The sequence below is a fragment of the Hydra vulgaris genome, chromosome 15, assembly GCF_038396675.1.
Source record: "Hydra vulgaris chromosome 15, alternate assembly HydraT2T_AEP".
Taxonomy (NCBI): domain Eukaryota; kingdom Metazoa; phylum Cnidaria; class Hydrozoa; order Anthoathecata; family Hydridae; genus Hydra; species Hydra vulgaris.
In genome coordinates this window covers 54,524,410-54,551,349 of record NC_088934.1, presented here as the reverse complement: position 1 = coordinate 54,551,349, position 26,940 = coordinate 54,524,410, and the positions used below count along the sequence as shown (strand labels likewise).

At 26.9% G+C, this 26,940-nt stretch overlaps 1 protein-coding gene across 3 annotated transcripts; it reads right to left on the bottom strand.

The window, feature by feature from the left end:
* Window positions 1–4,842: 4,842 nt before the first annotated feature.
* LOC136091344 (histamine H4 receptor-like) lies at window positions 4,843–26,379 on the bottom strand. 3 transcript variants are annotated; one of them, XM_065818793.1, is made up of 4 exons: window positions 26,249–26,349; window positions 25,805–25,863; window positions 5,399–5,965; window positions 5,179–5,322 (listed from the first exon to the last, which is right to left on the bottom strand). In XM_065818793.1, the coding sequence occupies exons 2-4, from the start codon at window positions 25,829–25,831 to the stop codon at window positions 5,311–5,313; spliced, it is 606 nt and encodes a 201-aa protein (XP_065674865.1). In that variant the 5' UTR covers window positions 25,832–25,863; window positions 26,249–26,349; the 3' UTR covers window positions 5,179–5,310. The 3 variants fall into 3 exon arrangements, with proteins under 3 accessions (XP_065674864.1, XP_065674863.1, XP_065674865.1); XM_065818792.1 differs by lacking the exon at window positions 26,249–26,349 and adding an exon at window positions 26,361–26,379 and having other exon boundaries at window positions 4,843–5,965; XM_065818791.1 differs by having other exon boundaries at window positions 4,843–5,965; window positions 26,249–26,315.
* Between the last annotated feature and the right edge of the window lie 561 nt (window positions 26,380–26,940).

Below are 26,940 nucleotides of genomic sequence, written 5' to 3'. Positions count from 1 at the left end.
GCGTTTCGCGATCGCTTAATTCAACCCTTGCATTACTATTCACTTTATTTATCAAACCAAAATCCACAATGAATGAGGGTTTCGGTTCGAGCAAGCAGTTTTTTTATTTTTATTTTTATAAAAATGTTTACATTTATTTTAAAATTAATAAATTCAGAATACTTTTTGCGCATATTTAGGAAACTAGCTTAACCGGCGTTTTAATTACAAAATGAGATTGATATTGAATAAAAAAAACATATTGTAAGTTGTTTAACACCTGAATAAGGGTTTTTTTTTTTTTTTTTTTTTTACAACAATCATTATTATATATTTCAAAAACAAATAATATTTACATGTCTCCAGTTTATATAAATGTCCACCACAAATATTTACAGTATCTAAAGAGCGTTAACAATGCTGTTTTACGCATGCGCGTTTGACATTTTAACTCATGCAAGTTAAAATAATAAATTCGTGGTTTATAATATAAAGTGCTGGCTATTAACCCATGCATTTAAAAAATATACGCAAGTCCGTCGCACCATAGGGCTACTAGGGACTTGCTTGTCGTTGTCGTTAAAAATATATGTTATTTGTTGAAAATATATATCAACATATATTAGTAGTACTATGTAGTTGTAAGGAAACTCGCAGAAGACTAAGAAAAGTCTTTTCATCGAGAACCTTTAAAATACAAAATAAACTAAAAATTTAAAGAGTAAAGACACAAATTAATTTTTAGACACACATTAATTTTTTGAGGTCTACTGTTCAGTAATATTTTACTATGAATAGTTGCTAACAATTTTTATTTATTTATTTATATTTTATGTTTTATTTCTTTTTTATTTATTTTTATAGCTTAAATTGTTCTTTTTACATTTTGTTATATTAATTGTTCTTTTATATTTAATACATATCGATAAAATTGGTTTTGTTAATTATGAGATCTTTTAGTTTTTTCTTCAGGGCAATAAGATTATCCAATTTAGTAAGTTCTATATTTTGAGGTATTGTTTTGTTGTATAAATAGGGGCCACGGTATACAATTAAAAATCTCGAAAATTTTGTTTTTTTTATGGGCAATGTAAAGTTTCCGGTTCCTCGTGTGATATATCTGTTGGTGTTGGTTTGAAAAAAGTTATTAGTAAAATGAGTTGGGACAAGTCCGAGCTTATATTTGAGCATAAATAAAACATTTTGGTAGATGTTAATTTGATAAATATTTAAAGCATTCAAGTTTTTAAGTAAAGGATCGGCATGAGTGAATTTATTTTTATTATAAATCAATCTTGATGCGTGTTTTTGGTGTGTATATTGAGAACTTAATTTAGATTTATTTGTACTTCCCCAGGCAATATTAGCATATGTTAGATAACTTTGTATATAAGAAAAGTAGAGAACTTTCAGATTCTCGTGGGAAAGTATAGTTTTGACTTTGTAAAGTATGCCGATACTTTTTGATATTTTTGTATTTAATGTTTTTATATGGGGTTTCCAAGAAATCGTTTCGTCAATAATTATCCCAAGAAATTTAATAGTTTCAGTTCTTTCGATGTTTATGTTATCAATTTTTAGTAATGGTAGCATGCTTGGTATTTTGTTTTTTTGCTGGTTGGAATGAAACAAGATGAATTTTGTTTTTTCTTGATTTAAAGATAATTTATTTACTTTAAACCAAATGTTTAGACTCTCAAGGTCATCATTTGCAGATTCAAAGAGATTTTCATTTGATGCTGATGAATAAAATAAATTTGTGTCATCAGCAAACATTATTGCATCAAGTTTTTTTAGTGATTGTGGAAGATCGTTAATATAAATTAAAAATAAAAGAGGACCAAGAATGGAACCTTGGGGAACTCCGCATTTTATTTTTAGTAAATTAGAATATTTATTATCGTTCGAAATAACACATTGTTGTCTGTTGCACAGATAACTTTTAAACCAATCTAGGCTAGTATTTTTTATTCCGTATTTTTCCATTTTTTTTAGTAAGATATCATGATTAATTGTGTCAAATGCTTTGGATAGGTCTATAAAAGTTCCTAATACAAATTGCTTTTTATTAAAAGAATCACTTATGCTATTAACTAAATGTTCTGTTGAGTGCTGTGCTTGAAAGCCGAATTGTTTTTTATTTAAAAACTTGTTTTGAATTAGGTATTCATATAATCTATTGTAGATTATTCTTTCAAGTATTTTAGAAAAGGTTGGAAGTATTGAGATTGGTCTGTCATTGTTGATTAGAAATGTTTCACCGGTTTTAAAAATAGGTACAATTTTAGCTACTTTTAATTTATCTGGTACAGTTCCTGTTATAATTGATGATTTAAATATTTCGAAGATAGGTTTGCGTATCTCCGAAAAGACATTGACGACGATATTACTGCAAATGTCATCTATACCTGGAGACTTGTTTGTTTTAAGAGAGTTTATTGCATTTTCGAGTTCATCAATTATTAGTTCTTTAAATATTAATTCGTTGTTGACACTAGTTAGATAAGTTTCAAATGAGTTGTTTGGACAATTGACTTTTGAAGTTAGATTTGGGCCTATGTTGACAAAAAAACTATTAAATTTTTCTGATATTGCATTATTATTGTCATACTCTTTATTATCTATGACAATTTGAGCAGGTAAACTATTTATTTTGCAGGTTTTTATCCCAATTATTTCTTTCATGATATCCCAAGTTTTCTTAATATCATCATTTGTGTTTTTTATTTTATTTGAGTAATAGTTTTTCTTTGAATTTTTTTAAAATTTTTCAAACAAGTTTTTATACTGTTTGTAAACATTTAGGTTTGCCTCATTTCTATTTTTTGAGTATTTAATATAAATTTTTTTTTTTTTTTTTTTGAGGATTTTTTAATACCTTTGGTGATCCATGGACATTTTAAGTGTTATTCTTTTATTAATTTTACTTTAATTGGGAAGTGCATATTATAGCTTTTTAGGAAAATTTTTTCGAAGTTATTATAAGCAGAGTTAGTGTGCCCAAGATTGCATTCATGGTATACCTTATCCCACTCTTCTGCCGACAGTGAGTTTTTAAATTGTTGAATAGCAAATTTGTTGATTTTTCTTTTATAAGTTTTAATTTTACAACTATTATTAGATTTTATATCTTGCGTCAAGGAGAAGAAAATAGGAAAATGATCAGATATATCTGCCTTTATTATTCCTGCCTTTAGAGAAGTATCAAACAATGAATTAGTTAATATATTGTCTATTGCAGTGATTGAAGTTGGAGTTACTCGAGTTGGCTTGTTAATAATTGGGAAGATGTAATGTTGAAGCATTTCGTCAAAAAAAAGTTTAGTATTGGCATGTTTATCATATTGTAAACAATCTATGTTTATGTCTCCAATACAGAATATTTTTTTTTGCTCATTGTTGTTTTTTATAAAAATTTGTTTTAAATGATTGGAAAATTTAAATAAATCACCTTCAGGTGGCCGGTAACATGTGGAGACCAGTATGTTTTTTTATTTGTTGCTAGTTATTTCAATTGTAAAAACCTCACTATCGGCATCTGAGATCGAAAGGTCATCTCTAATTTTGGTAACTTGATCATTCCTAATATAAGTTTTAATTCCACCTCCCCTTTTGTTAGTTTTTCTTTCAGATGATAATAATTAGTAGTTAGGAATTTCTAAACTTGAATTTATTCTGCATGATTCGTCAGAACACCACGTTTCTGTTAGGCATATCATACTGAATAGATAATCGCATTCGATAAGAAAATGTTTTAGCTTATCCATGTTGCTATTTATACTTCTTATGTTAATGTGTATTGCAGTAAAATTACTCTTTAAGGTTTTTAGTTCACTTTTAAAAGTTTTTATTTCAAAAAAAGGACGAACTAAAATTGTTATTGTTAAAAAAATGCAAATCAGCGTCAGAAATATCATTAAGTAAAACATTTGCTGAATTGAAAACATTAAAGTGTAATTTTTCAAAATCTATTGTTAAGTTAGTCGTTATTTAAAATCGTTAAAAAAGCGCTTCGCTTAATAAAACTTCGCGCGTTTACTTTCTAAAATCTCTACAATAAATTTTATCAAATTTAATAACTGCAAATTTACCTTCGTTTCGAAATCGTTTAACTTCTTCCCAAAGCTTCTTTCTTTCTAACATCGTTTCTTTTGCATAATCTTCATTAATATAAATACCGGTTCCTTTAAGTTTATTTACTGAGCTTAATATTTTATTTTTATCATGATAATTCAAAAGCTTCAAAACGATTGATCTTGGTGTTTTATTATCTTTAACTGCACCAACTCGGTGCGCTCGTTCCACAACTACTTCACTTAATATATTTAGCTTTGTTTTAAAGATGTCTTTTACAGCCTTCTCACAATCACTCCAGTTTTCTTCAGGGTTTTCTTCTATGCCATCGATACGTAAGTTATTACGTCTCAAGCGATTCTCTAAGTCAATAGATTTTTTTTTCAACATCAAAATTTCATTATCATATTTTGTTTTTAAATGAATAAGTTCATCCTTAGCTTTTTCTTCTTGGAAATTTAAGCTGACTTTTATTTCGTCAACTTCATTTTTAACTCTTCTGATATTTAACTTGTTATTGTTAATTTCAGCGTCCATTTTGTCTAACCTTGCTGTTATTATTTTGAAATTCGAACTTATTATTGTAGTGAAGTTTTTTTCATGATCTTTGAGTAATCTCTCCGTTTCTGCTAGTATACTTTTTTTTGTTCTTTTAGTTTGCTTGTGATAATTTTTTCTATATTTTTAATATTTATTTCCATTTTTATTGTAAATAAAGTTATGCTCAAAAAAAGAATACCAAGTTTCACCAACCAAAGATTTTCTACACGAGATAAAAAACTTTACGGATATATTTATTGTATGTATTTATTATTACAATATATTTAATATTATTTTATTATAATTTATTATTACAATATAGTCCAAAGATTTTGATAAATATTAAAAAGTCACGTGATAGGGAATAATATTAAAAAGTCATATCTGGCAACGGTTTGTAGCCGTTTGATTGTTTTTTGCCTCTACTTGATGTTATACATTTTCGTTTGTACAACCGGTAAAACACCATTGACAAATTTTTTCTAAATTGCTGACTCTGAAAACAGAATATCAAAGGGTTTATAAAAGAATTTGATAATCGCATTAAAACAAAAACTTGGGAGATCCAATTATTCCATTCTATACTTTGATGTTGAGTACTGGGTATTAAAAGTATTCTGTTCGGTAAAACAGAAATGCAAAAAGCAACTGCTATTATTTTGATTGTTTTTATTGTTTTGACTTTACGAATATGTATAATATCAATTTCATTGACTTTCATAGATTTTCCTAAAAAAATTCCAATTTTTTTAAGTGACAAAGAGATTTGGTAAAAACAAAAAGAAATAATAACAACAGGTATTACTGTGTCTAAAATAAAAATACAGATTGTAAGAATCATTTGCTTGTTTTTGTCTAAACAATATTTACAAAAATTTCCAAACTGCTTTCCGTTTGGATCATATATTATAAACGATGCTCCTAATGATTCTTTGATTAAAGCAATTAAAAAAATTAAAACCATTGTTGCAATTTTAAACTTTGTAGATTTATGTTGAAGCAATAAAGATTTTTGATACAATATTGTGTTTCGTCTCTCAATTGAAATAAAAACGAGTAAAAAAACTGAAGCATCTAAAAACCAATACGGTAAAGAATAACCGGTAACAAATTTACACATCAAATCACCACTAATGTTTTGGGGATGATATTTTTGAAAGCTATCAGTTGACATAATATAAGTTGGTAAACTAAATAAAGATACCATAAAGTCAGCAAGTGCTAATGAAAATATGGCAATATGAAACGATGACGTGCGATTAATATTTTTAGATAAAAGTACAACAATCATTACAATGCTATTTCCAATTATTCCTAAAACTCCAATCAATGAATACCAAATTAGCTCCCAGTATTCTAATGAAAAGCTATTCTAAAATAAAATGAAACATGTATTTAAACTTTAAAAAAGAAAACTACAGTTTAAATAATATCTTCAGCTTTGTTGTTTCATTTACATAAGATAACAAAACTGTAAAAAACTGTACAAGTGAAAAACAATACAAAATAAATGATAAAATAAGTCGTATATGATATAGTATGATATAACAATAGTAATAATAATAAAAATAATAATAATAAATGCGATAAAAAAGTCACCAAATAAATAAGTAAAGAGTATATCCGTTTAATTTAAACAAAATGATTGGAGATATTATTTATATATTGGGTTACTTTAAGTCCGGCTTAAAGTAACCCTATTTTTGCATAAAAACTTACTCAAATGAAGTTTAGTATTTTTTTTCCCAAAACTGATTTAAAAAACAGTAAAAAATATGCTCAAATCTTTTTACCAAAGTGTTAGTCTAACAACGAGTGCACTACAAAAACAAACCACATAAAATTTCTGCACAGTGAATTTTTACAAGCAAGTTCAGTTACTTTTTGACATCCAACTGACAGTTATATTATTTAGTGTGCGGCAAAGGCAATATGGTTTCTTGACAGTGTTTGCCACATATAAATTAAACAATGGAAAAAATGCACCTCTTTTAGGACAAGAGAAGCATGAAACTCAAATTTTCTGTGGTGGATTAAAGTAGGAACTTAAGGCATAAAGTAAGCCCGTGTAACAGTAACTTATTTCGATTATTTTGATTGTCTTACTTTTTGAACTTTATAATAGTTACAGCTTATTCGTTAGTTTTTTGATATATTTACAATACTTCTCATAGCCTTAAGCAGTTTGTTATTACTTTTTTTTTTAAGTTGTTATAATGGTCAAAGAAGACCTAACGGTTTTATCACTGTGCATTTCGGAGAATTTAAAATAACATTTAAATAAAACTTAAAATTTAAAACACCAACAAATAAAATTTATAAGCGGCAAAAGGGTTGTCCATAAATTACGTCACGTTTTAGGAGGGGAAGGGGGGGGGAGAGGTTGGTGGTTTATGACGACTCATACGGAACTTATTATTGAAGAGTTCAAATGTTATGACAAGACGGAGAGGGGGTCTAAAATGGTCAAAAATTGCGTGACGTAATTGGTGGACTAATATATATTTCTTAAAAAGTACTTTTTATTTTGCCCAAATCTATACAATAAGATTATCATGCTTCACAGGTTTATTTTTTGTAAATGTCACATTTGTAGAATAATATAATGTAAATAAAAATATAAAAGAGATTAAAGTAAAGCATGCTTATTGTTTACATTAATCTTTTTTAACTACATTATATCATTTTATAAATGTAACATTTATAAAACATAACTCAGTTAAGCATGCAAATCTAGTTCCATTATACTAATGTGCTAGCATGTTTTACTAATTGTATTACTCAATGTTTAAAAACAGAACCTAAAGGGCTATTTCAAATGTTTTCGGTAGATACATTTGCTTTAAAACACAACAACAGGATTAAACAGAAGAAAGAAATATAGCCCATCGCAAACATATTAATAATGAGCTCTCAAGTTCATTACTAGATCCCCTTGAATGTATATCTGAAATAATAAAATCTCAGGTAATTTATATTCGTGGCCTTAAAATTTTAATTTCTTTTGTTTAATCTTAATTTAAAATTTTAATCTGTTTAACAAAAGTAATGTTTAACACATATTAGTATTAAAATCACTTATCAAAAATATTTTAAATTTTTTACTTGAGAAAGATGATGAATGGCAACCTAGTGAGAGTACACAGGCAGATTATAGTATTTAAAAGTTTCCAAGTTATGCTCTGGAGCTGGTCAGAGGCGGATGTACTTTAAATCTCGGCGTAGCTCTTGGAAACCCTTTACTCTATGATATCAAACATCTATTGTAACCGGAAGTTGACAAAAGTAAAAGTAATTTCAGAAAATGCAGATTCATGAGGGAAAACAGAATTAGATTTTTGTAGGAGTTTATTCTGATGAAGGTTGTAGCCTTCATCAGAATAAACTCCTACAAAAAGCCCTTTTTAAAAAGTTAGATGGAAAAATAACCGATCCACAAAATTTTAGTGAACCAATTGGGAATAGATGCTCCGAAGAAATTCACAGAGAACCTCAAGTAGAGTTTGAGGCAATTCAATTTTCTATCACTGAAGAATACACTTCAGAAGAACTTCACTGAAGGATATACTTCAGATGAGATATTAAAAGATATTAGTCGTGATCAAAGGCTTTTTTCGAATACCGTAAAGGAACTGGATTAGGTAAGGTAGACGACAAATAGGGTAATTGTAAAAAAGGTCCACTGAATCATGCTCGATGGTTAACTCTTTCTAAAAGAATTCTTTGTTTATACACTCGAGGTGTTTCTCCAAACGCAAGTCTGAAAAAGATTACCCATTTTATTGCTAAAGTTTATGCTCCATCATGGTTTCAAATAAAAAAATCTTTTAATTGGCAAGATTCCCCTCAGATTCTGTTTATACTATTAATCAACAGAGTCTTGTTAAGTTTGATGATGTAAAAAAAATTGTAAAAAAAAAAAAAACATTCAAAGAAAGGCTTTCTGTTTGATATCAGCACATTTTTTCTACGCAATGGTTAAAAATGATGATCACTAAAAAAACACTAAAATTTTTAAAATTAGTTTTTATATTTATAATTTATCATGCAGCTGTATATAATGTTTTAAAAAAAAATATATTGCACTGCGTTATCTAAAATTAATTTTTAATTAAGTATAATTTTTGCTTTTTGTTTTTAGCAAGTTTTTTGAAAGTTTCAATATTTTATATTCAATAACAAAAGCAGTCATGGAATAGAAAAGAAAATCCCTCAACTGAACCGGAATGCTACAAGCTGGATATCTCTTATTGATATTGCTGATCTTGCTTATATCGAAATGGAGCCACTAACTACAAGAGAATTTTCTGATGAAAATATTTCCACCTTTGTTAAAAGTAAAATAAAGTCTAATATTGAAAACCTCCTCTCTCATTCTCAGAGCGACAAGAGGTGTTTCAAATTAGTTTCTGAAGCTTCTAACACCTTATATGGATTTGAATACGGGCATAAATCTATACTAAAAAAATTACTTCGCTTATAAATGCGTCAAAGGTTTATATCAAAAGGATATTATTCTCAGTCGTATGCTGGTTTATTTGCTTAACTTGCTTGTTACATTCATGAAATAAACGTTTTTTAAAGTTAAATATTGCTTTTTAAATGACATTAAGTTAATAATGATTGTTTATTGGATTTTATTGAGCGTTTAATTCAATAATCGATGTAACACAATAAGTAAAAAATTTATACTTTAAATATAAATTGAACTAATGACATTTTTGCTTTATAAAACGAAACGGTAACCGTATCAATAGTTTTAAATACAATATTTGAGTTATTCCTTGGTGTTTCAATTTTTTTGGAATAAAATTTTATGAGATGAAAAGTATAAAACCACGAGCAAAAAGTTAACATTTTTATAAGTGTTAAAATTGCTGATATATAAGGATACTTTTATCGCCAATCCGCAAGTCGCCGTTTGAACACCTTCGACTTTTTGATGTCTTTTTTTTATGTTTATAAATACAACATTCAGTACCTTAGCCGTTACGAAATTTAAACAAAAGTGCAAAAATCGACCTACTCTAATATATATAGCCAGAGCCGGCTTTAAACCCCGGACCTCCAGTTTTAAAACCAAGTTTTCTAACCGCTAGAGTGGAGCAATTTTTATAGCAAAAAAAGAAAAAGAAACATACCTGAAACGAAAACGGTGTTAGTTATAACAGGAAAGTAAAAAAAGACAACAATTCAACACAGGCAAACCTAATTTATTAATCAAAATCAAATCGCTCCACCCTACTAACCACTAAACACGCTGCTGTTGGTTAAAACAAATATTTGCTTTTAAAACAAATATTTGCTTTAAAAACAAATATTTGCTTTGAAAATTTGGTTTCTTTAAACGAGTTATAAACTTTTTCCCCAATGCTTTTATTAACTCCTCGTCTCTGTTTGTCTGTGAACATCAAATGTTGCAATCAATTTTTGATTTACTTCCTGATAATAGATTTTCTTCAAATTTTGCATACATACTCTTGTTTGATGACAATACAATATTCAATAATTAGTTTTGCAATAAGTCAATTAATTTAGTTAGTTTTAATTATTTATTTTTTATATGGAAAGAAGAATGATATTTTTAAAAATAAGTAAGTTGTATCCAGTTATATGCGTGTTTAGCTTAATTGCATATGGCGTAACTTTGTGGTAATGTCGAGAATTTTTTTTTTAAGCCCACACATTCAGCCGAATGCTAAAGAAATAAACACTGATTGTTTTGACGTGATGTTATCAGAATAGCGATCGACCTCGGCGGCCATATAAATAACTCAAATAACTTAGTAACGATAGTAAACGAACACGGCATCCTCCGACTTTGATTCTATTGTAATATTTTTCTTGAGTGTCTGTAATGTGTAAGATAAGATGGTGACTAATTACTTGTTTAAGTTAGTAGACTTACTAATTAGGCTGCTGGTATTAGCGTTATTACTCAATCTTATCTATTTTTAGTCTATTAGTATTAGTCTGCAGATAAGATAACTAGACCTACTAACTAAGTTAATATCACTCTGGCATAAGTGATTAAATTAAAACCCCTATGCCCTATGGCAATTAGTCAGATTGATGAAAGATTCTTACCTTAGTACCAAGTAGTTGACAATGTCGAAGTATGCTACATCAGGCCATTTTATGCGATCACCGCTACACTCAGTAGAAGGCAAAGCATATAGATCAATACTCGTAATATCTGCTTTGCATCGTACCAATCTCTAACGTCGACGAGCAAAGTTAAGCGACAACTACTGAGTTCCATAATATGTTTTGTTTACTTGAAAAAGCCATTTTATAAAGAAATAAAAGCACAACTGTCATGCACGATGAATTCACTGAGGTTTGTTTATAGTCATTAAGGGATAAATATGGCCGCCTTGAGTCTGCGTATTACGTGTGTGAAAACAATCGATATCAGAAAAAAATTGATTGCAAAATTTGTGTTTTAATAACATATAAAAGCATAAGGTTTTAAAAATTCGTTTTTAATTTTACTTATTTATAAATTACTTTATACGAGTTTAAACTAGTAACCAGACTAGTCTATGGATAGACTTACAACACAGACATAGACAATTCTGTATGTTGTAATGGACACAACAAATGTTTAATTTTTTGTCCTTGTTGTGTCTATCAAATTTTTGATGGTGTCCTAAGATTGCTCAGTTAAAAAATAATTTTCACTTCATAAGTCTACAAAGCATAATTTTTTGTCTATTTGGTGTCTATGATTTTGTCTAAATTTACTTGATTTCATAAAACCAGAAATCTTTCATTACCGTATTATTTGAAGATTGTTATGTAGTAAATTTATAATATTAAAAAAATATTGAAATGACATCAAAACTCCAAATGACGATCATTGCCCATGATTAATTATTGTTTAAAACTTGCGTACATCCCAGACGGCACAACTCGTTTAAAAGTTACGCGTGGTTTCTGTTGCGTGTTTAAAACTCCCGAAAACACTAAGAATAACACGTGTCAAGAATAGGGTTTTGATTCCGTGAAATTAACTACTATATTTTACCAAAAAACCAGTTTGGATATTAAGTTTTTAGTGATGGTTTTTCAGTTACAAAAATGGAGTATTAAATTATCAAAAGTTTTCGCAACGAATGTGAAACCATTACTAAAAGCACGCGATTTTTCAAATTTATTGCATTTTTATTTGTGTAACAAGAACATTCAGGAAAACATTTGTCGAGAAAATTTATATGTTAAATAAATTCAGTTTTTGTTAAGTATTAGCATATATATATATATATATATATATATATATATATATATATATATATATATATATATATATATATATATATACATATATATATATATATATATATATATATATATATATATATAAATATATATATATATATATATATATTTAAATATACATATATATACATATAAAAATATATATATATATATATATATATATAAATAAATATATATATTTAAATATATATATATATATATATATATATACATATATATATAAATATATATATATATATATATATATATATATATATATATATATATATATATATATATATATATACACACACACACAGACAAACACACACACATATATTAGTATACACGTGTGTATATATATGTGTATATATATATATACACATTTATATACACACGTGTATCTATATACATACACACTTGTGTATCTATATAATTTATACAATGTATATTTTATATATGTATGTATAATACATATATAAAATATGAATGTGTTTATTTATGTATTCATATGTATATATGTGTGTATGTATAAGTCTATATATTATGTATGTATGTATATATATATATATATATATATATATATATATATATATATATATATATATATATATATATATATATATATATACATATATGCATATATACATACATACATACACTTATAAATAAATATATATGTTATGTATATGTAATATATACACATATACACACATGTGTGTTTATTTCGGCGTATGTATATTTGTGTGTATTTGTATCTGTATATGTGTGTTTATTTCTGCGATGAATATATATATATATATATATATATATATATATATATATATATATATATATATATATATATATATATATATATTTATATATATATATATATATAAAATACATTTTTTGTGTTAACAGTATTATTGTTATTACTATTAGTATTGTTATTATTGTTATATGTTTGAAAAATACTAGTGTTGTTCCTATATAAATGTGTGTGTACTAAATACTATAGGATATCCTATTAATAATAATTATTTAACAAAAATGAAAAGAACAAGTTCAGCATAGTAGAAAGAATATATGAAAAAATATCGATCAGCCTTAGCTGGAAATTTATTTCCTGAATGTTTAAATTTGTCTTCGAGCTGCGAGGCTGCACCAATATACTACCTATGCTTCAATAAACTTTCTCTACCAATATTGACAGCAAAATCTAGTAATACTTTGTTGCAAAATACTGTCCGTAAGTAACTTTACTTATCTGTAAATCAATTGTTTATATTTGAAAATTATTATGTAAATATTAAATTAATTTTTAATTGTTTGAGAAGATACAAAAATAAGTCAGCAGCAAAAAAATATGGCATGAGCCGAAGCCAGCTAGAAAATTTCTTGCATAGTCTATCTGATTGCAGAAATGATATTTTTTTTGCTGATTAAGGTAAGGGTGAACATTTTTTGTTTTGTTTGTGTGTATATATATATATATATATATATATATATATATATATATATATATATATATATATATATATATATATATATATATATATATAAACATTTTTAAACCAGAATATGTGGGTTTTAATAAGCAACAAGACATAAATTGAAAAGATTCTACTATAAGTCTTCTACTTACTTATAGTTTACTAAAATAATCTTACTAATTCTACTAAAAGTCAACTACTAAGTTTTTCGCATGTTCGACAAAAAAGAAAATGAGAAAAAATATTAATGGTGGTACAACTGTTAATGAAAATACTTGTATTGAAACTCTAGTTATTTATCTTTAACTTCAAAAAATTTAAAATGACACTAATAAATCTGGTAAATTTTGTTTTTGCAAATTTTATCTTTTAGGAGTTTTACCGTTATCACATAATCTAGATAAAGACAATATATTTATAGAAGACTTCAGAAATTTAATGAAGATAATAATATTAATGTTGATAAAGGTAGGTGACTATTAATGAACAGGGGCATGTGTGCATTTGGTTTTTTTAAATATTATGTATAACTTATATTTATATTTATTACCTATATTTGAGTGAATATTAGTCTAATTTATCTTAAAACAGGATATTTGCACTTTAACAATTAACCTTTCGAATCAACCTTTAAAGATTTCTATATTTATAAGCAAAAATCAATTAAGAGAGGATATACATCCTGGTACAAATGCTAATGAAAATACTTGTGAATACTCGGGCTTCTGGGTCTTTCCAAAGTAATAACTTATTTGCATTTAATTTAAAAGTTTATAATGTTTAAAAAGTACAATAGTATATTTGATGAATTATGTTTCTTAATGGGTTTCATAAATTCTTAAAGGGCGTCTCTTATTTAGGTTGAAGTAGGTGGCTCTAAAAAACAATTTGAAAAGAAGAATGAAGGGTCGATTCCGTTTAAATGTACAGACACAAACAAGCGTGATTAATAAGGAAAAAAGCAATTTTACTCTTCTATCGAATCATCACTCTGGTTTTTTCAAACAGCATTTTTTATAGTGCATTTATTTAGGTACAATACAAAACAATAGACTAAGATAATCATTTATTTTGTTATTTATTATAAAACTTGTTTTTTTTAAATAGATAAGGCAAATCATCAAAAACCATTACCAATACAGATCGACCAAAAAATCAGACAAACGAAACTTCTCCCATGGATGATGCCATATTTTAGCGTAAAATGATTGTGTCACACCATTACATAAAAAGAAATTTGGGCTACTGCAATAGTTTTTAGATAAAGATTTGAATGAAGTTAAATTTGAACAGGTTACCTCAATTGAGGAATTAGTAAAGTTCGAATCCGACTTTTAAGAAAAATTAAAAAGAACATTCGATGCTACTGGAATTGTTTGTAAAAATGCGAAAGCGTATTGTTATACGATTTTAGATTTTATAATGACGGAAGAGGTGATCAATCGAAATTAAATATGTATGGTAACCATGTGCCAAGCGTCTTTTATTAGCTTATTTTTAATGATTTGGTTTATTATTTCTTTGTTTATTTTTTCTTTGTTTATTTTTTCTTCGTAGTATTATTGTAAAATAATTTACCTTAAAAAACAAAAATAAAACAACAAAATTGTCGTAAATGTAATGTAGTATATATAAAAAAAGGTTTACATGTTTAAAGCTATAAACGTGTCTAACAAAACCTACGTATTTTTAGTTTATCATTAAACCGTGCTGAACAGCTGTTAGTTCAGGCATAAGTTTGGAAAACTTATGCCTGAACTAACTTAAGGCATTAAATAAAGTTTCCGTTTGGAAACTTTATTTAATGCCATAAGTCCGTTTTAAACTATAAAAAACACGAATTTAAAACCTCGTAAAACACGAGTTTAAAACCTCAAAAACACGTATTTAAAACATAAAAAAACTCGTGTTTGAAACCTTAGAAAACACGTGTAAAACTCCAGTTAAACTTCCCGTGAAATCGACGTGTTTTTGGTTTACGCCTGGATCGTAACAAACACGTGTTTATACGGGTTTTCATTCCGAGATTAAAACCAGATGTGCCGTCTGGGATATTCATCAATAAAATGAAAGTAAAAAACATTTTTCTTTTTCACTATTGTTTTATTCACAAACCTAAATAAATTTTAACACCTATTGGAATCTTCTACTTACTAATCCACATTTTATAAAGGACAACTCCTTGATCACATATTTTTAAAATAATTTTATTGAAGGTGATAAAGATTTTAGTGACTAAGGAAAATTTTTTAAATGATAAACTTACCTTCAACTTTTTTGAAGTTATCCCAAACTGGAGAGGGCATTTTAAAAATAAATTTTCACGCACATTTACTGAGAATTGAAAAACAACTGAACTGAGTAATTAATGAACTTCAATTGAGCACAAAATAGTCCATTTTGAGGTTTTTAAATAGACATTAACTTTTTAATCAACAGCACACGCTGGACAAAAAATTAAAAAATGAACTTCTGTTAGAAAAATTGTATTTTTAATTTTGTGCTCGTTTTCAGTTTTTAAAACGATGCTGCAGTGAAAATTTAATTACTCGTTATAAGTCCAAATTATATATTAAATAGATCTTCTATACCTCATTAAAAAATCGAGATTGTTCATTTAGTGTCCGTTTTTAAAATGATTGTCTAGAAAGACAAACATTTTTTATAGACAATTTATTTTTGATAGTTGTAATTAAAATTGTTGCAATTAGTGCTTTGTCGAAGTCTATTTTTGTCCTTTTATAATAAGTCCATTAGACTACTTAGAGTTGATAACTACTCGTTTAAACATGCAACCAGACAATCTGGTTGCTAGTTTAAACGAGTAGTTATCAACTCGTTTAAAGAAACCTAGTTTTACTAGATAAAAACTTTCTTTTACTTTGTTGGTTTTGTTTTGTTTTGTTTTTTATACAGATTTTGGATTTAATAAAAACCTTTTATTTTGAGTTTTTGTATTACTTTTTTTTTGTTACCGTAAACCGGGGTTACTTTAAATAGCGGGGTAACTTTGAAAATAAATCTTTTTTTTTTCAAGTTACAATTATGGCAAGAATTTATATGAAACTGTTTAAATCAAAGTATTACAAATAGTTTTATATTTTGATTATATAAAGTTTTACTTTGTTTATTGGTTCTTATTGTGCCTTAAAAAATGAATTAAATATTTCGGATTGTTTTCTCAAAAAAAATAGTCAGAATACTTTGTACACTGCTTCAGCTAGTGTAATGGCTTGTTGTCAAAGTTACATAATTTTTGGTTTATAAATTTGTTTAGCGTATAAAATTTAAAGAAGTTTTTTTAGCCTACTGTAGTTATGTTCCATTGCTTATAGGATAACATACTTTATTGTATACATTTTTTCGCATACGGGGGTTATTTTGAATAACGTTCAAAGTAACCACTACATAAATAGAGATATTAGAGATAATTTTGTTCTTAAAAAAAAATATAAACACCAATAAAATGCTTTACCATATTACATTATATGAATGATTAAAAACTTTCTTCGATTTTAGATAAAACGTGCCAAATGATAAACTTGGCTAAATTTTAGTAATTTGTTGTCACTTTTTATCAAAAAAAAATTGAGAAAGTATATCTTAGATATTTATTACAAATATACACATTGTAAGACCACTTTAACTTAAAAAGAAATTTATATAAACCTGATTCTTAACTGAAACATGCAATATTTAAATCAAGTAAAGCAAATCGCTATTTTTTTACTCTATTGTTTTAAAATGTCATCAAAAGCTTACGTTTAAAACAACAGTCGCAATCAAAAGTTTGGAACATTGCTTAAAAAAACACAATTTTCGTTAAATTATTAATTTATTAAAATATATTACTAACCATTAAAATTGACAAAAATGATACCTTTGAAACATTAGGTAATGTTTTATCAATTGAATACTTAATACTTGGATGTCCTTTAGCATTTTACGATGATAATCTATTATGATGTCCATTAGCATTGAAACAATTAGCTAAGCGGATAGGCATAGATTGAATGAGCTTTCTTAAATATTTAGGAGTCATAAGTTGACTCCATACATGCCTAATTTTTTCTTTTAGATCATCTGAAGATGAGTTTTTGAACTTCGTTTTTAAGATGATACCAGCAGTTTTCAATCGGATTAAGGTCGGATGAGTTACGAGGCCAGTGGTCAATGATCTCAAAACTATTCTCACATAACCAACTGCTCGCAAGCTTGGCCCTGTGACAGGGTGCTACCTCATGCTGAAACTTGTAGGTATTTGTGATTTTCATGAATATTAAAAATTTTTTTTTTAGTATTTCAAGTTAAATATGGCTGTTTATTGTGGTGTTTGGAGGCATAAACCATAAACCACCACTTTGATTTGTGTAATGGCACCCTATATCATGATTTTAGGGCAATGTTTTACAGTAGAAAACAAATACTGGGGTTTGTATCGTTGGCAAAGCAGGCGTCTAACACTAACAGAACATCAAACAAATTATTCGATTAGTGAATCGTCACTAAATATTACATCCTCCCAATCTTCCGCTGACCAGTGCTTGTAATTTGGACAGAAGGCAATACGGTCTCTAATATTTTTTTTGAGAAAGGCAAGGCTTTTTTTTTGCCGGTACATAACTATTTAAATTAAATTGTTTGCACAAACGTTTTCTAATTGTCACAACACTTGGTCCAACACCATTTGGGAATATCTCAGATAAACTTTCAGATGCACTGGCAAACGGGTGTGCTTTTGCATAAGGATAAATGCAATTATCTGCCCTTTGAGTAGTCACCTTTGGTCGTCTAGTTCAACCTTTGCTTTTAAAATCACTGGTTTCTTGATATTGCTTTAATGTTTTAATGCAGCTATATGTTACGTTAAAACGTGCAGCAATAGAAGTCAGGGTCAATACTTGTTCGCGTAGAATAACAATCTGAGCACATTTTTCTGTTGTTAATTCATTAGTTTTTCCCATATTTATTTTTTTTTGTTGCTAAAATAACAACAAAGCTATGACTAAAACAAATTAGTGGTTTCTAACAAAACATTTAGCATGTATATAATAATTATACTCGAAATTTTCAATGTAGACAAATATAATTTTAAACAAATGTTTCAAATTTTCTGCAAATTTTAAAAATGCTCCAAACTTTTTATTGCGACTGTAGAATATATGTTGTAAACCAGCCAAGTTTGAAGGCATATGTCATAACCATAGCTAAAGATGCAAAAAATAATTTTTTGGTTTTCATATGTTATAAAGGATTGCAATTTCAATAATTTGGTGCACTTTGCAAAAATATTACGATTTTGATTTAACAATAATAAAATTGAAAATAGAAATGCATTAAAAACTAACTTTTCTTAAAAAAAAAAAAGCAAAGTGCACCAAAAATCAGATGGATTAATTGATAAGTGTTCCAAATTTCAACCATCAAGCTATGTTATAGCATCTTAGTCCCAAGACAGGTTTTTCGTAAATATCGCTAAAAACAGAAAAGTAATCACAAATCATTGGAAATATTTTAATATTATTTATATTTTATTCCGTTTAATGTAGTTATTTATTTAACCAGGAAAGGCCTGATATATATATATATATATATATATATATATATATATATATATATATATATATATATATATATATACATATATATATATATATATATATATATATATATATATATATATATATATATATATATATATATATATATATATATATATATATATATATATATATATATATATATATATATATATATACAGTCGACTCTCGATATCTCGAACACTAAGGGGACCGGAAAAAAAGTTCGAGATATCGAGAGTTCGAGATATCAAGAAAAGGGTTGAAAATAAATAAAATTGCCCGACTTTCATTAAAACAAGTTCTTTTTCTGACAAAAATCATTAACAACAAAAACTACAACTTTTGGAAAAAATCTGTTATCTGATATTGCAATGTTGAATCAATCTGAGCAATGATTTCATCAGTAGCAAGTTAACCGGTGGTTACTACATCGCAATCTAAACCAATGTAAGATTCCGCTGAGAGATCTTCTTGGACGGCACGAGGATGAAACTCTCGCAAACGGTTAAGTTCTTCTGTCAAAAATTTAAAAGAATGATCATCATCAGCTTCTTCAATACTCTTGTTTGTTTTGCTGATACCAGCTTTTTTAAAGCAGTTGATGACAGTCTCCTTCGACACAGCATTCCACGAAGAAACAAGATCTTTCATTGCTTGAAGTATAGAAATTTTTGGCATGGGTTCGTTATTATCGACAGCCTTGATACACAAACGCACAATTTTGTGACGAAAATGAGCTTTAAGACTTCGTATTACGCCTTGATCCATGGGCTGAAGGACAGATATGGTGTTAGGGGGGAAAAATATTAGTTTGATGTTGCTTAGCCCTTCAATGTGTGGGTGGGCAGAACAGTTATCCACCAGGAGTGCTACTTTCCTGTCTTGAGCACGAAAAAATGAGTCAAGTTTCATTACCCATTCTGTAAAAAGGTCTACGGTCATCCAACTTTTTAGCTGATTTTTATATGTGCAAGGAAGTTGTTTAATGTGCTTAAAACACCGTGGGTTTTTAGATTTTCCAATAACAAACATAGGTAATTTTTCTCCCGTTGCACTCCCTGCTGCTATACCTGTTAGTCTGACTTTACTATTTTTTCCCCCAAAACATTTTTCTCGTGATAAATGGTATGTTTTGTTTGGTAGACACTGGTAAAATAGTCCAAACTCATCGGCATTGAAAAGTTTTCAAGCTTGTAATTCAAAAGCAATGTTGGAAGTGTAGTTTCATTCCACGAAGCAGTCATATTATTCGTCACGGCGGTACTTTCGCCTGAGATTATTTTAAAGCTGATGCCGTTCCTAAAAATAGGAACAGAATAATTGAATTTTAATTACACGTTTAAAAAACTAAATAAATTAAATATAAACAAATACATGTTATTTGTTTATATTAAAATTGAACAAGATTTGACAAAATTTAACTGACCTTTTTTTCCAATTATGAAACGAACAATCAGATGCTTTAAAATCCAACTCTCCTAATGCTTCTGCGAATTTTAGTGCCTTTTCTTTTAGTATGGTACCATCAATTGGTACTTGTTGACTTCTTTTTGCAACGAACCACGTGTATATGGCCTTGTCTACATTTTTGAAATTACCATTACGAAGTTTCTTCCGTTTAGATTTTGTGCCATTTTTTTCCAGTGAGGTTAATAACTTGGTTTTATTTTTAATCCAGGTTGATGTGTTCTTTGGGACTCCATACTTTTTGGCAACCTCTTTGTTAGACATCCCAGTCTCTAGGTCTTTTAATGCCTTGCATTTTTCTATTATAGATTTGTTCGTGAGTTTTCGTTTAACGAGCGGCATGTTGCTGCGTTTGACAAAAAGAATAAATTATATATTAAAGGAAAACTTTTCAGAAATTCGATTCTTAAAAAAAATCGAATTTAAAAATCGAATTAAAATTTTTTTTTTTCGAAAATTGGAATTTAAAAAAATTAAATTTTATTAAAACATTTTTGAAAAAAAAAATATTGAAAAGTTCGAGATAACGAGAGAAAATTGCCCTGTGGACCAAAAATATTGTTCGAGATACCAAAAAGTTCGAGATAATAAGGTTCGAGATATCGAGAGGATTTTAGCCTAAACTAGTACGTTATGTCCACGGGACCGTTAAAAAAGTTCGAGATACTCAAAAGTTCGAGATATCAAGTATTCGAGATATCGAGAGTCGACTGTATATATATATATCAGGCCTTGTTAAGAAGCGTTACGCAGCTCGCATTTTGCTTGCGAAAAGGCGATTTGCCTACGCGTTCAGCAGTTTTGCGCTACGCAAAAACTTTATCTTTTAGAATATTTAAAATTATCTTAAGATGCCGTTAACGTGACGTTTATTAAGAAGAAATAAAGTCGTAAGTAAAAGCATTTAACCGCAATTGAAAACTAATAGATTTTTTGTAAAGAAACAGTTTGTTTAATAATTTTTTTTGTTGTTGTTAAAAATTAGTTAAAAAAAAAAAAATGTATTAAGTTTTATCTTAAGGAATTAAATATATAAATTACTTTTAAATATAAAAATTATTTTTTGTCATAAAGGTTTAAAAAATGCACGATTTATTTTGATGTAAATATTTTATTAAAAAGATATTTTGTTTATTGTTAATTCAATATCGTAAAGTTTTAATGACGTTCATTTAATTTATGAAAATAAATTATGATCACGAATATGTTATCGGTAACTGATAAATAACAAAAAAAAACTCTATTGTTTAAAAACATTATTAAAAAGAGTTCACAAAATAAATAAGAAAAAATTTATTTTAACAGTTAATAAAAAAACCAAAAACCAACTGTAAAATTATAAGAAAATAATAAAATATTATTTTACGTTTTAAGAAAAAAAATTTTTTTCAAAATAAAATTTAGTTCATATTTGAAAAAAATAATAAAAATGATTTTACAAATAAGAACTTAGATTTTATTTGTAACTTGTTATAGTGAGAAAAAAAAAACTATGATTTTTAACGCGTTAATAAAATAACTTTAATTACAATGCGGTACTTGAAAAGATGCTAGTGACGCAATATAACTTCTAACAATGCAAAATATATTTGCCGAGTTGAGTTACTTAGAAACGCGTAACGCATTTCTAAGTAACTCAACTCGGCTATCTCGCCTGATATATATATTTTGAAAAGGTACTTGAATTTTCTAACAAAAAAAAAATAGTATCTTGTTGCGAAGTAAACAGTATCTTGTTCTATAACTGGTAACTACCCATTTATTGCAATCTTTTGATATTGGATTTTATATACCTCTTGAAAAATATCGGTGGAAAATACTTGATCAATCGAAAGGCTCTTGTTCAAAAAAGCACAGACAATTACAAAATAAAAATCTTCTTTGTTCTTTATTTACTTATAAAAATTATATTTGTCAGATCAAAAGGTAACTTAGTAGCTTAGCGGTTTTGAAAGAAATATGGAATTTACTTATTTGATATAAGTATCTTCAATTATTTGATATAAGTATCATCTTTAATCATTTGTCTGGTGGTAGTTGTAGTTTTAGTACGCAGAGCAGTAAATTAATGTACTTTAACAATTTCATGTTGATGTCAAGAAAAAAGCAGGCTCAAAAGGAAAAAAAAAATTACTTTTGACCTTGTTAAAAGTGGAGGATTTTTTGGCAAAATGTTCCACTTGCATAGTCTTAAGTAAAACTGATGTAAATGAAACTTTTTTTATGCTGGTACACTTAAAACATACCCATTAAAACAAAATAAAAAACTAAATGGGTGTTTGTTATGAAATAACATTATATTATATTATTTTGACAATTATAAATTAATATTATATTATTTATTGGCAATTATAAATTAATATTATATTATTTTGGCAATTATAAATTAATTTGAAACTAGACTGTTGTTTTTATTAAATTTTAAATGAAAACAATGCGTTTTTGAATCGGTTTTGCTTTTACAAAAAACGCATTTAAAGTTACGCCATTTGTGGGGTAACTTTGAATGACTCTTTAAATTAATATTACGCAAAATTCTTTTATCTAAATATTATTTTGAACTTGAATTATGTAAGAGTCAATCTTATCCCCTGTATTAAATTTGTTAAATTTCGAATGTTGTCGATAGTGAGGGAAGAGCAAGTAAAAATATCTCAAAAACGATCAAAGTACCCTGGTTTACGGTACTTTTAATTTTTTATTTTCTATTGTCATCATGAAAATAAATGACAAGGTATTATTAACAAGTTATTAGCTTAAGAAACAAGGTTTTATCATAGGAAAAACATCATACATAAGTTCAAAGTGAGTTTAAAGTTAAAAAATACACGCAAAAACAAAGTAAAAATTATTAACACTTTAGGTATCAAACTCTTTAAAAAAAACTTTTAGAAAAAAAAACTTAAAAAATCAGCGCAATATGTTGAAGTCATTTCATCTTTTCATTTAATATACAATTATCGCTTAAAAGATCCGACCACTCCTATTTATTATAGATAGCTGCTTAAAAAAAAAAAAAAATATGCGTAGTCATCAAACAAATAGTATCAATCCAGGAAAATGCTATGGAAGACTATATTTAATAATTACCACTCCAAAAACCGACAACACGATACGCCGCACTATGTCTCAGAATAATTAAAAATTCAATAAATTTTGACAAGCATTGCAAATAAACATGTTATATGTTAAAATAAAATCTTTTGGGGTCAAACTTTTTGGTTCAAATTTGTTAATAAAAGTATGGTTCATGCGCAGTTTTAACGCGTAGAATGCGCGCGTACACGTTTATGCGCGCTTTTAAAATATAACTTAAGTTAAAATTTTAGAATATTCAAGCCAAATATCATTTTTTTACTTTTCAAGTACTTTGTTACTCTGATATTTGTTTAATAATAATAATAGCTTTTAAAGGATGATACATACAAAAAAACTGTATTCAAAAAAAAAGCTAAATTTTTTGTCAATTTTTTTTTCTTTTTGCTTCAGATAACCTAAGAAGACCTAACAACCTTGTTACAGAGAACCACGGAAGAGCATTTAACCAAGAAGTTCACGCCTTTTTCCTTACCGACAGCGCAAAATATGCCCATAGCTCTCTTTGAATCCTGGTTAAAACCAGGGTTGGAAAGGAGTGGGTGTATTTCGCTCCAATTGATGAGTGTAAAGAGCAAAGTAAAGTTAGGAACATTGTGGGATCATGTGGGACTTTTTTTATAGTTAATTTTAAAAAACGAAATTGATTTAAAAAAATCAAGTTTTTCATGTTTTGGTTTTATAAATAAAAAATATAAAATATTTTGTTGCATTTTTTTTTTTTTCATTTTCTTTTATATGTCTATTTCTAAACATAAATAGTTTTAGAAAAAACATACTTTTTTGACCTTAAATATCATTTTGAAATGTAAACAAAAAAGTCACGAAAATCACGGAATTTTAAGTTTTCTATCATTTAGCATGCTGAGAGCCTGACTTAATCAAAAATTCTTTCTAAATACCCTAATATCACTAATTTATATGTGTGAGAGTAAGAAAAAATATTACTTAAATATAAATTGAGTTGTCTATCATTACGCACACTGATAATGCAAAATAATACAAAAATATATTAATTGAAGTTGTCTATCATTATGCACACTGAGAACCATACTTGAACTTAATTCAATAAAATTACTTTCTCAATACCCTAATATCACTAAATTATAAGTCTGAGAGTACAAAAAAAATACCCTAATATCACTAATTTATATGCCTGAGGGTACGAAAAAAATAAATACTCAAATATAAATTGAATCGATGTATACAAAAACGTTCTAAGTCATAAAAACTATTTTTAAGTCAGACAACTTTAACTATATTTAACACATAAATATATCACAAATTTTGATATATATTTTAACAAATGTTATATTTAAAGATGTCAAAAAGCACCCAGATTTTTTTTTTGAATTCATTAAAGTAATAATTTTGGATTTAATTAGTTTTTTCTCGTTCCCCGAAAAAATAGTTTTTATGACTTAAAACGTTTTTGTATACATTGATTCAATTGAACTTATGACATTTTTGCTTAATAAAACGAAACCGGTAACCGGTATCAATAATTTTAAATACAATATTTGAGTAATTCTATTGGTATGTCAAAGTTTTATTTGAATAAAATTTTATATGAACGTATTAAAAAGTATAAAACCACAAGCAAAAAGTTAACATCTTTTTCAAATATTAAAACTGTTAAAAATGGTTGAAAGGGATAGTAAAAGTACAATAAAAAAAAAAAATGCTTTTTTGAAAATTTATAATTAAAAATTAGGAGTTTTTCCCACTTTATCGTTTCTCTGAGGCACAGTGCGTCGTTTGACAGTGGAGTGCATACAGAATTCAAGCTCGATAAATTCTTACTTGACTACCTATCTAGTAAAAAATTTTAGTGTTGCTATTTAAAGAACTTTAATCTTTGATCGTATCGACGATACGATTATCGCAGACGACGATACGATTTCACTGTTCACGCGATACGATATTCACATTGTATGTAAATACCAAATGAATGTAAACACATAGTATGTAAACGTCATGTATGCAAATACAAAATATGTAAACGTTATTTACATTGTATGTAAATAATAAGCGTACAAACCTCTAGATACGAAGTGTGCTGTATTAGCTTATTTATTGACTAGTCAATTATTTTTCAAAAAAGAGTGATTTAAATGCAGAACGATACTAGTGTAGTTTTAACGCAAAACAACGTTATCGTGCTGCATTAAACTCTTCAGAAAAATAATAAGCTTGTCAATAACTAATCAAGGGGGTTATACTTTTGTTATTTTCACACTATGGAAATAAAAAGTGCATCAATTACTATGAAAATAATAAATGTATAATATAATTATTATATTTTTTTTATAATATAAAATATTAACTTACTGAGATATTCGTACGTGTTTGTTCCATTCCAAGACTTTTAATTCCTTGTCATGACTGATCTAATGAGAATTTAATATTAAATTAAAGTTTTTATATTATTTTGACCAATCAAATTTAATAACATGTAACTTAACCAATCAAATTAAAATATTTAGAGCATTAAAATTCAAAGCGAATAAGAAACTTTGAACTTTAATAAAGTGTTGTTTTTACAACTCGTGACCTGAGTTTTTGTTTCAACTTTATATTGTAAGAACTATTTATCTTATAATTTCAACTTCATATGTTGTAAAAACTTTTATTAACGTATATTTAAAAGTAAAATTTAATAATTTTTTTCAATTTTTTATAAACAATTGGTAAAATATAAAGAAAAAAATATTTTAGCTGTTATTTAAAAATAAATCAAAAAATATCTAAATTAATGTTGAAATAACGACTTACAGCTCTTTTTAACTTTGTTTTTTAACGCGTAAAAAAAGTTTTGAAGTAGGTTAATATTTTTATGAAATAAGAAGTTTTAAACAAGGGTTGTTCGCCGTAAACAAAAACTTACGAAAATTTCGCATTTTTATCTTTCGTATTTCAAGTTGCTATTGCAGAAGTTGTACTTGCGCAAATTCACCTTCCGTAACGCATTATACAAAAAAAAAAATAATAATTCCGTAATAACCATTTCGAAAAAAAACTTGCGAAACAAATCATTTCGAAAGAATACTTCCGAAACTATTCCTTACGGAAGGAGCGTTTTGGAATATACGCTTACGGAATAGACTCGAAAGCATTCATTAAACTCTTATGCAAAAAAAATGTTATTACTTATTATTTAAATAAAACAATGTTGTTAAATGATTATTCAAGAGTTTATACATATATATCTAACATACATACATACATACATACATACATACATACATATATATATATATATATATATATATATATATATATATTATATATATATATATAAATATATATTTATTTATTTATTTATATGTATACATATATATATAGGGGTAGCAAATGCCCTTTCCACCTTTTTTTTTTTTTTTTTTTTTTTTTTTTTTTTTTTTTTTTTTTAGTTTAGAATATATTTTGCTGTTTAATAAAATAAGTTACATAAGATTATCACGTAA